Source organism: Triturus cristatus, chromosome 6 (genome assembly GCF_964204655.1).
Source record: "Triturus cristatus chromosome 6, aTriCri1.1, whole genome shotgun sequence".
NCBI classification, from domain to species: domain Eukaryota; kingdom Metazoa; phylum Chordata; class Amphibia; order Caudata; family Salamandridae; genus Triturus; species Triturus cristatus.
Window position 1 is genome coordinate 1633911366 of NC_140589.1, and position 13375 is coordinate 1633924740.

At 44.6% G+C, this 13375-nt stretch overlaps 1 protein-coding gene across 1 annotated transcript in view; it reads left to right on the plus strand.

The window, feature by feature from the left end:
• LRPPRC (leucine rich pentatricopeptide repeat containing) overlaps positions 1-2086 on the plus strand; it is a 665201-nt gene extending 663115 nt beyond the window's left edge. Inside the window, exons 37-38 of the mRNA XM_085612780.1 lie at positions 467-609; positions 1702-2086. Of these exons, the coding sequence (XP_085468906.1) occupies positions 467-609; positions 1702-1773 (215 nt within the window). The 3' untranslated portion in view covers positions 1774-2086. The remainder of the gene's footprint in view (positions 1-466; positions 610-1701) is intronic.
• The last annotated feature ends 11289 nt before the right edge of the window (positions 2087-13375 follow it).

Below are 13375 nucleotides of genomic sequence, written 5' to 3' on the forward strand. Positions count from 1 at the left end.
AGTATTTAAATGTGATACCAAGATTTTTGAAGCACTACTAACTAACATAGAGCACGGTGTAACAGTCATGAATAATTGCCATTTAAAAAAGTAGAAACATATAAACAGACAGAATGGCATCTTAAAAGGCATCTTTTGATTTCTTCGTCATGCTTTATTCCGAGTCTCTGTGCATTATTAGCAAATGGCATGTCTGGTTTCCAAGTCTATTTTTGTTGACTTCGTTGTACCGGGTCTAAGAATAAATGTTGATCACGTTTCTAGTTCGCAATTTTCTCAAAGTTTGTTATTGTGAAACAGGTTTTAAATGGTATAAAAAGAAGTTATGAAACTAATTTCAAAGTTAATGAAAGCTAAAGCACTCTTAATGTTTTGGTTTTAAGCCAGTCCTGAACATACCTTCCACTTGATGACAATTCCAAATGTGAAAATGTATTAATAATTTATTTTCTTTTTTCGTCTCAAGCATTAGAAAATGATGTTGTTTCTGCCAAAGCCCTATATGAAAAAATGAAAGCAATGAACATTCACACAGATGAGCTTTTTCTGAAGCGCTTTGCAGTTCTGTTGAAGGATGCGGGAGAGCCACTTCCCTTCACCGAGCCCCCTGTGAGTGTTTGCCTTTTAAGAACAAGAGCCTCTGCAGATGTGTAGACGTTTACTTTGAAAAATAGTGTTATAAAGTTTCGTGCTTAATTAAGCGGGATTGGATCTCAGAGGAAAAAGCTCAAAGGTATTGGTTTGTGTGGAATATTGAGGTGTGCAAGTACAGCAGCAATCTTGCATTCATTTGACTTGAGGGAGAAGATAACCTTTCTTGGATTATTTTTTTGAAAAAATGAAATGTGTACCAAGCAGTTCTGCAGGTCATACTACAAAAGTGAATTCATAAAATGCCTCAGGGGTACCTGCCCAGCATTTCAGCATGATAAAAAGATTGTTGTGCTTCATTATCAATTCAAATAAATATTTTTACAACACAATTATTTTGATTTGAGAGAAACATATTTTAATTGCCTTGGTGTTAAGGGATTTCTTTAGTTATATCTACACATGCACAGCTGCTCAGGTGTTTAGATATTTATAATGTAAATTTTCTCTTGCAACACTAACAGATAATGTTTTTAAATTGAGGAACTCCTGAGGAAAGGTATAATTGTTAATGATGATGAAAGCATATGTTCAGCTTTGGTATATTCATAAAGTATAAACCTGTTTGGCATTGCAGTACACACTGCATGTGTTTACTTTTTATATGCAAACACATTGGGCAGTGTTGTGGTCCTCCACCCTCTGCCTGCTTTAGTGATGGCGAATTAAGTTATTTTGATAATCTTTCAGCTTAGCAACTGGATTTAAGTTAATAGCCTTTTATTTTAATCAGCGGTATTTGGCTATTTACTCCTTAACTCAGTCACCTCTTTTTTTCCAATTAATTACAAGTCTGGCGATGCTGTCAGTTTAATCTCTTGCCCTGATATTGCTTGGTACTGCTTTTGTGCGAGCTTTAAAGGTATGCTATATGAACATCACTCTACAATAACGCAAATATCCTAGTATGTGAATGAAATCGAGGAGCAGAGCGTTTTCTGGACACATTTAATGCACGTGGACCATTGGGGCATTACAGCATAGAATTGTTACTTGTGTACTTATCAGGATACAATACTGAATCTTGCACGGATCTCTCTCTTTCCACAGGAAAGCTTCAAATTCTACGCAGATAAATTACGACAAGAAAAGCAAGGCCATGTTTCAGAAGATGAACATTAGTGTTGTACTGTGTAACATTGGGAGTATTGTCTTATTGTTTTTTGAACTTTAATAAATATTACTGTGACACTGAAAGTTCTATAAAGTATTTAATATTGGTATGGAAACAGCAGTCATTTATTTTACATTATTCTGATCACTTTAAAAGTGCTGATGTTCTGATACTGAAACCATAAACCATGCTTATGTATTCATGTTATGTTCATCTGTGGCTGCTGTTTCCAGCACTGCACATTTTCCCCAAAATTTTTTTTTTACAAAACTTTTGCTCACCCCCCTTTTTAAAAAAAGAAATAAAAGTATTTCTCATAAACAGTTTTTTTACGTATATTATTTAGCAGAATGTTTTCCTGTATGTGAAGCTGCCACTATGTACACCTTTACACCTACAAAATGGATAGCTGTTTAATAGACAAATAGGTAGACATAATGGAAATAAACCAAACATTTGCAAATGTACAGTTAAAATATAAAAGCTTATAAAAACAAGTTTAGGCTGTGCACCATTACGGGATTACTATTTGTCTTCTGCTATGAACCTACTGTTAGTGAGCATCCTTTAGCCACTGATAGCTTTGGTTCATACTCCTTCAGCTACTGCTTATAAAAAGTGTCATTCATCTGTAAGGCTGTTTGCACATATTTTCCTTTTTTCATTGGTGATTTCAACGTAGTTTGTGTCTAGAATTACTGATAGGTTCGATTATCAACCTCCGTGACCAATGGATTCTGCCTTCAAGGAGTAATTGCAAAAAGAACAATTGATGGACAGAATACTGAACGATGTCAGACATTCACCCCAGTACAGATATCTGAAATCCATCGTTTTTTTGCTACCCATGCCATTCCAGTTCAAACCCAGCTATTTGCAAATCTGTCTTGACCCTGTTCCCCATGGGAACCTTCCAGCCCGAACTACCAGGCCAGGCCCTCCCTGGACCAGAAAAAAGCATCCTGACACCGGTTTCTGGGTAACACCCCTCATCAGCTAGGCTAGCTTGTCTCCAGTAGCATGGAAAGCACAGGACCCACGTCTGGGCATCCCGTCCCACTCGGGGTGACAATTGCAGGGAAGCCCTGGCTTGGCAGTTTGGGCTGGACTGTTCCCATGAGGAACATGGTCAAGACTGATTTGCATATGCTGGGTCCAAACTGGGGTGGCGTTGTGAACAACGGGGTGACTGGGGCGTGAATGTTTGCATTGTTCAGTATTCCGCCCATCAGTTGTTCCTTTGGTTTTGTTGCCCTAAGTGGAAAGGGTATGCCCAGACATGGGACCCGTGCTCACTGCAATATTTTGGGTCAATGAGACCCTTCCTCTGCGCACTGTAACTTCAGGTAATAATACCTAGACATTTAAAACATTAACCTCACAATATTTGTTTGATATTGGATTCTCTGAAGAAACAACAAATCCACAGTGGACTCAAAAATTAATTCATTGTATTTGCATAAGTACATTCAAACATTGTTCAATAAATGTCCATGAATTCATCAATTCATTTCTACTTTGTGATTGAGATGTAAGTTCTTATGAGTTCGTGAATTTTCTTGCTGCCCAATGCATTTCGGGCCAGTATTTGGCCCTTCTTCAGGGGATAAATTTCTAAAAAATAAACAGAAAAATAATGCAAAAACAGGTATAGAGCGAACATCATTATTGTCAAAGCAGCAAAATTACAATGTATAATGATATGGTGAATAATAGATATACTCATGAACGATACTTAAGTGAGCAGAAAGACCCTCCACCAGAATGTGGCACTAGTCCAAGCACATATTACGCTGGGATTTCGAAAAACTATTCAGACATCTGTGAAGACAGAAATACACTTCTCAAGCTTGTTAGCATCGCTTAAAAACCGCCCAAGAGGGAATCACCACCGTGATGTTGAAAAGACATAAAAAAAGTAAGTACCTTGACTCTCAATCAAAATTGTACTAATGGCCAGACAGCTATTCGAATACCTAAAGGCAACAAATCAACAACGGTCAGCCCTTCACTGTCCTCCCGAAAAAAATACATGGTGGTAATCTCGTTATATATTAAACAAGAAATAAAAAATAAAACATCGTACCGTACGGGATGGCTTAGGATCTAAAAATGCCAAAACCCTTGTTGGCGGCGTGGCGGTTTCGGGATTATTCTACCGCGTCTCTGCTTAAGTTAAATACAAACTCTCCGAAACGCGGAAGTACGCGATCGGGTCAAAAATCAAAAGCGGACTAACCTGAACAAAGTACCTTATTAAACACTAAAAACGGAAACTAGAGTGTTCATCTGGGAATACAAGAGGAGATTACGACCGCCATTTTGAGACTATTGTTTGGGTGATACTAATGTCCAAATAACTACTGTAAAGTTATGAAGCCAACAACCATCGAAAAGAAGGTGTGATTTGTAAAATGACTAAAGAAATAAAGGTGAAGAAATAAATATAAGTAAAAGTAGTGCTCAGATAGAATATCGTATACTTGAATACATCAAAAATTCAGCATATTAATAGTTATAGAATTCAGACTTCATGCAGACCAGACCAGTTACAGTAAGCATGTCAAATTTATAAATAACATGAATAATCTATTCTGTCATTAATTACCTTATCTATCAGGGTGTCAAGGTGTCTAATCCAAAATGTTTCTCTTTGCAAAAGAGCTCTGTTGAGATCCATATATGAATGATGTACAACTCTCTCTAACACTGAAAATTTTAGTTGGGCTATACTGTGTCTCTCCTCCAGCCAGTGTGTGGCTAAGCTACTACTTTTATTTTGTGTTCTTATATGGGGTGGCGTTGTGAACAAAAGAACAATGGAATAAACCCAGATCTTTGTGACTGGGGGTGAATGTTTGCATTGTTCAGCATTCCGCCCATCAGTTGTTCCTTTTGGTTTTGTCGCCCTAAGTGGAAAGGGGTATGCCCAGACATGGGACCCGTGCTCACTGCACCACTGGATTCAAGCTAGCCTAGCTGATGAGGGGTGATGCCAGAAACGGTCCCAGGATGCTTGTTTCTGGTCCAGGGAGGACCTGGCTTGGCAGTTCGGGCTGGACTTTTCCCATGAGGAACAGGGTCAAGACTGATGTGTATATGGCTGGGTCCAAACTGAGGTGGCTTGGTGAGCAAAGGAACGATTGATTAAACCCAGATCTTTGTGACTGGGGTGCATTGTTCAGCATTCCGTCCATCAATTGTTACTTTTGCTCTTTTCAAGGAGTAATTGTCACCTACAGCTTCTATGGTGTATGAGAAGAATACTTCTCTCTCCTGCTGCTACCCTCCAGTGTTCAGCATCCAAGCAGACAAAAGCTGAGCGCTTGGCAGAGAAAAAAACTAGAATGCTGCATATTGAACTACTTGGCTACCTCATGAATTTGATGTTGCACTCAAGGTGAAGCAATTCTGGGTTCACTGGCAGGAACAAACCCTCACTGCAGGGAATGCTTTTCCGCACCATATTTTGCTGCACATGTAGTTTCTTCTTGGATTCTCTTTCACTTAAGGTACTGCCAGACAATGTCCTTCCCCCAAGAAACCTTAGTGGTGCAACCATCAAGATGGCTGATAATTCCTCATGACTAGTTCTGGGTGTGAGAAATTCATCCTGGGCACTGCAGCGTGTTCCAGGTAGCATTTCCAGAAATACACCATGGCCTACAGTGCTGCAATCACGAGCTATCAGATATTGACATTGCGTGTCCCCATGATTTGTACCCCCATCTCCAGCAGAGGAGTCTTGCCCATCAATTACCTGAACAATGCAAGGAGCCATGCACCTCATTGGGCACAGAAATTGAGTGGGTACCTCATTGGCAATCAGCAACAGCCCCTGTAATGCCCACACGACCAGCCTGTCCCACAAGACAAGCCGGATACTGCACTTCTTGTCATCCTGCCCAGGCGGCTTTCTGTCTACCCATTCAGTTCTGTGTCTCTACTACCAGGGGTACAACACCTTAGTGAGCCAGAAGACATGGAGATGGTACGTGAATCACTACATTTGGAAATGCTTTGTGGTCACAGACAAAAAACCATCAGTATTTCTCAGTGCTTTTTTTTTTTTGCTACAATAGATCTTAGCACACACATCCCACAAGGTAATACCAGTGCCTCACCAACACATTCAAAATACACTTATTTAAACAAAAACAGACATATTGGCTTTGTCAATGCTTTTTTGTTTCCAACCACAATCCTGGTGTTAAGTGTGCTATTGAACTCTTCCCACCACCCTTATGGGATTCCCTCAAACTGTCATTAGTACCATTCAGAATTAAACGAGAAGTCTCACCACAGAACATCGTGATACCCATATGCATGAGTTGTCTTTGGGTCGAAACAAACATTTGATTTCGTCTGACTTAAGTATATTTTATGGAATACTTTCATTGTCCTAGAACCACAGGGCCATGTTACATTGGTTTATCTGATCGAGACTTCTAGCCGCAGATTCCTTACCTTGGAATTATCCCCAGTCAGACTGGATCCGGATATTTTTAGTGAGCAGTACCCCTGCGCTCCAGTAGGTGACATCGTTCAGCTCCACATGGTGTTGACAGCATCATCCGCACCGAAAGTGATGTGCGCGGTGCCCAAATAGGCACCATTCCAGCACACTGATAGTTCTTGTCACACCAGTCAGCGCTGATATGGAGAGAGCTACCCCATCACTCACTTTTTAATGGTGCTTTTTTGATGATTTGTAGAAGTTTTTTGAGACTTATCTCCTGGTGTGGCAGGGATGTCGACTAGGAAGGCTTTTTTTAAGCCTTGCAACTCCTGTCACAGGCATATGTCGGTGATGGAACCGCATCTCGTCTGTCTTTGGTGTCTTGAGCACGACTATGATGCCACAGCCTGCATCGATTGTTGCGCTTGCAGCTCGACATGCGACTCTGTGGTGGTCTCTATCCCCGTCAATAGGAAGGCCCAGGTATCGGTCACAGAGCCATAGCTCTTTGTAGAACAAAATCGTCTTCTAGTAAGACCCACAAAAAGAAGAAAAAAAAGTCAGAGGTCTTGAATTTCACCTAGTCTGTCAAAATCATCTGATGAGATGAAGGAGCGTCATTTAAGGCCTGGCTCCACGGGTTTAGCCTGCACCTGGGCCGGCTCTGTGAAATTTAAGGCCATGCATCTCATAATTGGGGGGGCCCGTCTGCGCTCGTACACCTTTGGGCCCCATTGGTTTGGGAGAGGCCCCTACTAGTTCCCAGCGGGCTGGTCCACCCCCTGCATCAGTTGGGTCACTTGGATCTACGGATGGATCAGGACTGGCACCAGTCATACCACTTTGACCTTTCCTGACTCCAGTCCCAATACCCTCCAGCAACACTGTCCTCATTCTCATCCCTGACAACGACATGGCACCAGTAGGCGTTTTACGTTGCTGACTCTGGTGCTGACTGGAGCCATACCGTCCAGGCATGAGCCCTATTTCTATGGAGGATTGGGAGGGGCAAATAGACCCTGGAGAATACCAGTGCCTAGATCCCAACATGGACTGGTCTGAGGAATTGGAGTACGCAAGCAGACTGAACACGTCTCCAGATACTGGCATGGCCTCTCCTACAGTAGCTATGAGGTAGGCAGCCTCTTTTGCTTTGTTAGTGAGAAGGGCGGCCAAGACCTGCATCTAAGCCTGCTCACAGTGGCAGTCTAGACTAACGTCTTGACAGAGGGGCTTCAGCCAAGAGTTACCCCCTCAGAAACGCTTTTCCCATTAAATGAAGCCCTTACAGACGTCCATCTGGGGGCCTGGTCCAAGCTCTGCAAATTAGCTCCTGTGAACAGGTCAATCGCCTGCTGTCATTGCCCATTCCATGGTACCCCTGTTTCCTCATGTAACACCCTACCCAAGAGATCTTGGTGGGCCAAGCTTCCACTTCCAGTGTAAATCCTGGCCCATTCCGTACTATTCCACCAGATAGGAAATCCAAGAGGCTGGAAGGCTGGACAGAGACAAGAAGCCTGGCCCTGCGGACCGTGAACACCACTTGTCTTTTGGGCCGTTACTCCCCTGCACTTTGGGATTTGTTTGGGATTTGTTTGTGCAAGTGCTACCTATGGTCCAGAACGAGGCTCAGGCCCTACTCTCCCAAGCAACCGCAGATTAGAGAGATGCAGCGAAGTTCTGATCCGATGTTGGCTGAACACGTCTAACTCACTGGGCAGAGCGGTTTCTGTGTCAGTGGCCTTACCGGCACAATGCCTGGCCGAGCACAACTAGCATTTCTGGGAATATACCCTTCGATGGTTCCAATCTCTTCGGGGGCAAGGAGGACTCCGCACTTTACGTTCCCTCCTTTCATGGGCATGGAAGGGGCTTCCAGCCGTGTATTTACATGCCCTGCCGCCGCGGCCCATAGTCTTCCCAGAAACTGCGTAGCAGAGGATGCAGTACCCACAGTTCCCGTGGTTCGGGCACCCAGAGGTCAGGACAGCCTGCCCTCCCCCAGCCTCCAAACCCCCTTTAGTTCGCCCTCCAACCATCATGGGCAACCAGTAGGAGGCTGCATATGGCATCGCCTGCACCACTGATGGTCGATAACATCAGAACACTGGGTACTTCGGGGGGGAACCAATCCGCGGCGGGCCGGGAGGAGCCTGGACACTTAATGTAGGCAGTGGCATGGACGCACCGGCCTCAGTAGTAAGGCTGCTGCTCCGTAGTTCATTTTTGCTGCTAAATAACTGAAACACTGTCTTTGAATCTGTCTTTAGGCTTTTATAAGTAGTCGCACTTAATCTGCTTTATACATGTACTGTTGTTGAATTCCAGCACCTTATCATTAAATTTTAACAGGCGTCTGCATGTTACTGAATTTTTTGCGCAGATTGGTTCAGGGGGAGCAGGGAGGGTGCAGGGAGGAGCCTGTTAGAGCACCCCAGACACTTTATGGAGGAAGCAGAATGGAAGCGCTGAAAGAGAGCCAAATGCAAGTCCATCTGCGCATGGACGGCACCAGGGGCCAGGCACCCTGCCCATCACAACTTCTACAGGTTAGTTTGCTCCCCCTCTGATCTGCACTCACTCAGGAATACCACATGGCTTTGCGTTGGGGATGTGGGGGAGCCAGAGGAATTGCCTTTCAGTTGCAGGACCTACAGTTTTAAACACAACTTTCCTGGGCTTATCACTAAACATCTTGTAGGAAAGTGGGTTTCTGTTGCAGTAACCCCCCCCCCCCCCCCCTCCACTTTTTGCCTGACACTTAAAGCACTTTGATTTGATGTGCCCTGGGTCCCTGTCAATCAAGTTCCGAGGGCCTGTGTTCTTTCCCAAAACTGTACCTTTGTATCCACAATTGACACATCTCTGGCCACAGGCAAGCCCCTTGTAAAAGGTACCATGGGTACCAAGGGCACTGTGATCCAAGAACACCTCTAAGGACTGCAGCACCTATTGTGCCACCCTTAGAGACTCTGCACCTTCACGCCCACATACTGCCATTGCAGGCTGCGTGTTTTGGTGCAGAGAAAAGTGAAGAGTCCCTGTGTGCCCTGCTTGCAGCCCACTCCCTGTGACCTAGGTCAGTCACCCCTCTAGCAGGGTGCACAAAGACCACAGGTACAAGTAGTTTCATGAGCACTGTACACCTACAGTGTTTAAGTCCCTTTTTAGTTGTAAGTGCAGTAAAGCCATAAAGAGTATATGGTCTGGGAGTAGGTCATTACAAACTCCACAGCTCAATAATAACTTTACTGAAACCCCAGAAGTTTGGTAGCACACTTCTCAAAACATTAAACCCACACTGATGCCAGTGTGGGTTTTAATGTAAAATGCACTCGGAGAGTATCTTAAAGATGCCCCCTGAAAAACAACCAGGTTTCTGGACCCCTGGGTAGAGGGCCTCTGCTCTCTGGGTCCAGAATCAAAGCCCATCCAGGGCAGAGGTGTCTCCTCCCCGTGGATGGGCTGGGCCCACGAAGGAGAAGTTTCAAAGGCCAGCAGAATTTGTTAGCTGACCCTGCCTTTTGCTGCCCCAAGCAGCTGGCTCCCACTGTTTCCGACCCCCGCTTTGGGCGGGAGAATTGGTGGGAAAATGAAGTTAGGAAGGGGGGTGTGCCCACCTTTGCCAACCCCACCCCTCAGGTGACGGAGGCGAGGTAAAGCACACATCTCAGTCCCCTCCATCTTGAAGACGCAGCCAATTAAGAAGAGGATCATGTGCCCCTCCCACTTGAGGGTGGCATAATAGGGGGTGTACTTACCCCAAGGAAGGGACTCATTGGTCCCAAACTGCACACCACTGTAACACCCCTCAACAATCCAACTGACCTCTCTTGCCTATGGTCGCCCTCAAGAAACCTTGCGCAAGCCTCCTTGGCACGCTGCATCCGGCAACCTCGAGGTGGTGCAGCTCCTTTGCTCAGTGTTGGCCACTGCAGTGCTGACCTTAACCCCATGATCTTTGCTCCCAGTTCCCTGCTCGTGAGCAGCCCCTGACCAAAGGCCCCCTAGCCCTCAACATTGGGACCCCGCACCAGGCCACCCCAGTGCCGCTGCTGGTGCAACTCGAGTGCCTCCTTGAACTTTGGGGAACCTTGATTCTAACCCCAGCATTGTCAGTCGTTTACTTACCTGCAAACCGATAACATTCTTTTTCTCCATAGGAACCCATGTAGTATTTCCTCTGAAGTGTTCTAGGGGTCGACCTGCTTTTTGTATGGAATAAAAGTAACTGTGCTTTAAAAAGTAGATTGTCTTACTTACCTTTGTATTAGAGGACCCACGGTGTGATATCTAGGCATACCACCCTGAGTAGTCCTTGTAGCTGAAAAGTAACGCAAAAGAAATCCAAAGTAATTTTAGAGTATTCCGAACTGTTTTGAAAGTAAATATAAACCTGTAGCAATACCAGTTTCATCTACAATTGCATTAATATGTACAGCCTTGCATGTGAAAGTATATTTTACCTACCTGTGCCAAGTTGTGCTTGGTTCTAGAAATAAAAATTGAGTATACCTTTTTGGTCTGGATTCTGTCTCTGAGTATGTGTCATCATTACTTGCCTGAGTGAATACAGTAAATGCTTAACACACCCACTGATGAGCCTAACTGCTCTACCACACTACCTCAAATAGAGCTGTTAGTGATTATCTAATTTAGCCTCTGCTATTCCTTCCTGGAATCTACTGGACTCTGTGCACACTATACCTTACTTTGTTACAGTATATACAGAGCCAGCTTCCTACATTGGTGGTAGCAGTGGGATCTACGACTTAGCATTTATTGGACTAACCTAGTCAACACCTGATCACATGACAAGAATCTAAAAATTGACTTTAGTACAACTCATTTTTTTGAATTGACTATTTTCCAAATTTCTAAACATCTTGATAGGGCCTTGGATTAAATCCCTGTAGTATTTTTTAGAAACTTTAAAACTCACTGAAGTTATGGGGGAAGTACTTGGAACTTTTTGTGTAGGTCTTCTAAAAAGAACCCCACTTAAGAAAAATAATGAGCAACCCTGAAAAGGTGACTGAGGAGCTCAACTTCACCCCTTACTCCAGCCTAAAAGTTAGAGAGTTAAGGCTTCTCTGTAAAGCTAATAAAATAAGTACCGGGTCCAACCCTACCAGAATACAGCTCCAGGATTTCCTGGCAGGGTATGCTGAAGGTGAGGATCTTCAAGTAGCAGGTGAAAGTAGTGAGGATGATGAGGTCTTAGATCCCCCCCCCCCCCCCCACCAAAACTACTTAGGGAGGGTGGGAACGTTGTGCCCTACCTCTCCAGACCAGGGAGTAGAGGGTCAAGATCCTAGAGAGGAAGGCCGGACTCTGTACAAGACAGTAAGGATAACTTCACTGAAGAGGACAACCTTTTAGCAAGGATGGCCAAAAGACTAAAGCTAGAGACTAGGCTTCTAGCTCTGGAAAAAGAAAGAGCAGTAATGCGCGTAGGACCCATCAATGGTGGCAGCAATTTAACTTATCATACAGAAGGAAGGATCTCATGACCCTAAAATCCCCAAAGGGTTTGTCGCTAAACGTGAGGATAGTGATATTAACACCAAACGGTTGACAGTCTTTGAGAGAGGCTTGTGTAGCCAGAAAAGTGAGAGAGACTCACTGGGGGGGGGGGGGCACTCCTTTGGGAATTGTTTACTGGTAAGTGCAGGGACAGACTCCTGGCCCTTACTGGGGCAGATGATGAGTCTTATGAACTCATGAAAGGCACCCTGATTGAGGGATTTGGACTAACAGCTGGTGGCTGGTTAACTGGAAGTGAAGTGCATGATTATGATGGACTTTATAATTTATTTATGAAGAAATACATATTAAGTAACTGCATTAATGAAAAATTGCGTCGGTATCTGGTAGACCTAGGTCAATTTCCCCCCAAGAATTCAGAAAGAAGGCGGACCACTTGGTCAAGACAAGGGTGACCAAAACTTCCACTGGGGTGAACAAAAGAAAGGGGTTACAAAACCTCCCCAGGGGAAGGAGGGTGAGCCCAAAGACACCTCACACCTAAAAACCAGGTACCAAGGTAAGAATTGGGAACACAATAAGGGATGGTGTCACAACTGTCAAAAGACAGGACACCACACCAAGTACCCTATCATTCCTAAAAACAAAGTCCCTAGTGTTGCTCCAGGGGTTACCAGTGTAGCCTATGAGGGTAGTCCCTCGGATGAGGCAGTTCATATAGCCTTCAACTGGAAAATGGGCCCAAATGGTGAGTTGGAAATTCCACAGGGGAGTTAACCCTTCCACCACCTACTGGTGAATGAAATCCCAACCACTGCCCTGAGCGATACCTGTGCCAGTCACACTGTAGTGCATCACAGGTTGGTACTCTGAAATCAGGGGAGACAAAAAGAGTAAGGGCTATCCCATGTGAGGCCACTGTTAGGCCTGTGGCTGTAGTGTCCCTAGTATTAGCTGGAGAAATGTGGTAGTCAATAAAGACTTCCCCCTTGAGTTTCTCCTTGGAAATGACCACCTAGAGGTTGGTCCGAGCCAATGTGAGGGACTAGTCCAGTGCCAGTCTCCACCCAAGTAATCTGGGGGGATGGGGGGGATGACCCTGCAGCAATGCAGATAAGCCTAAAAAAAAAAGTGAGTGTAGGAAAGGTGGACAACTGTTAGCCACAGTTCCAGTAGGCCAGGGAGATTCCATCCCAATAAGCGAAAACTCCAAATTTGGCACTGGTGAAGTCCCCCCTTGCCCACAGGCAACTGTCCAGCTGAGTTTGTGGCTCCTCAGCTGAGAGAATAGATGGTGGAAGAAGGGTGTTCACTCCAAGGTGTAGTGGCCCCCAGCCTAAAACAGCAGACTGGTGACCAGAACCTAAATAAGCCTGCAAGTTTGCCCGTTCACCTACCAGTAAAGAACTAAAGTTGTGGTTCTGAGCACTGACTGCGGTCAGTGGCCTCTGCTGGGTGTTAGCCTTCATTGCAGCACTGTCCTTGACATGGTGATCTATCCTTATGCTGTAGGAAGCTGGCTATGTATATACTATACCAAAGTAAGGAATAGTGTGCACAGAGTCCAGTGGTTCCTCAGTTGTATAACGGTGGATACATTGGATAATCACTAACCGCTCTATTTGTGGTAATGTGGTCGGGCAGTTACGCTTATCCGGAGG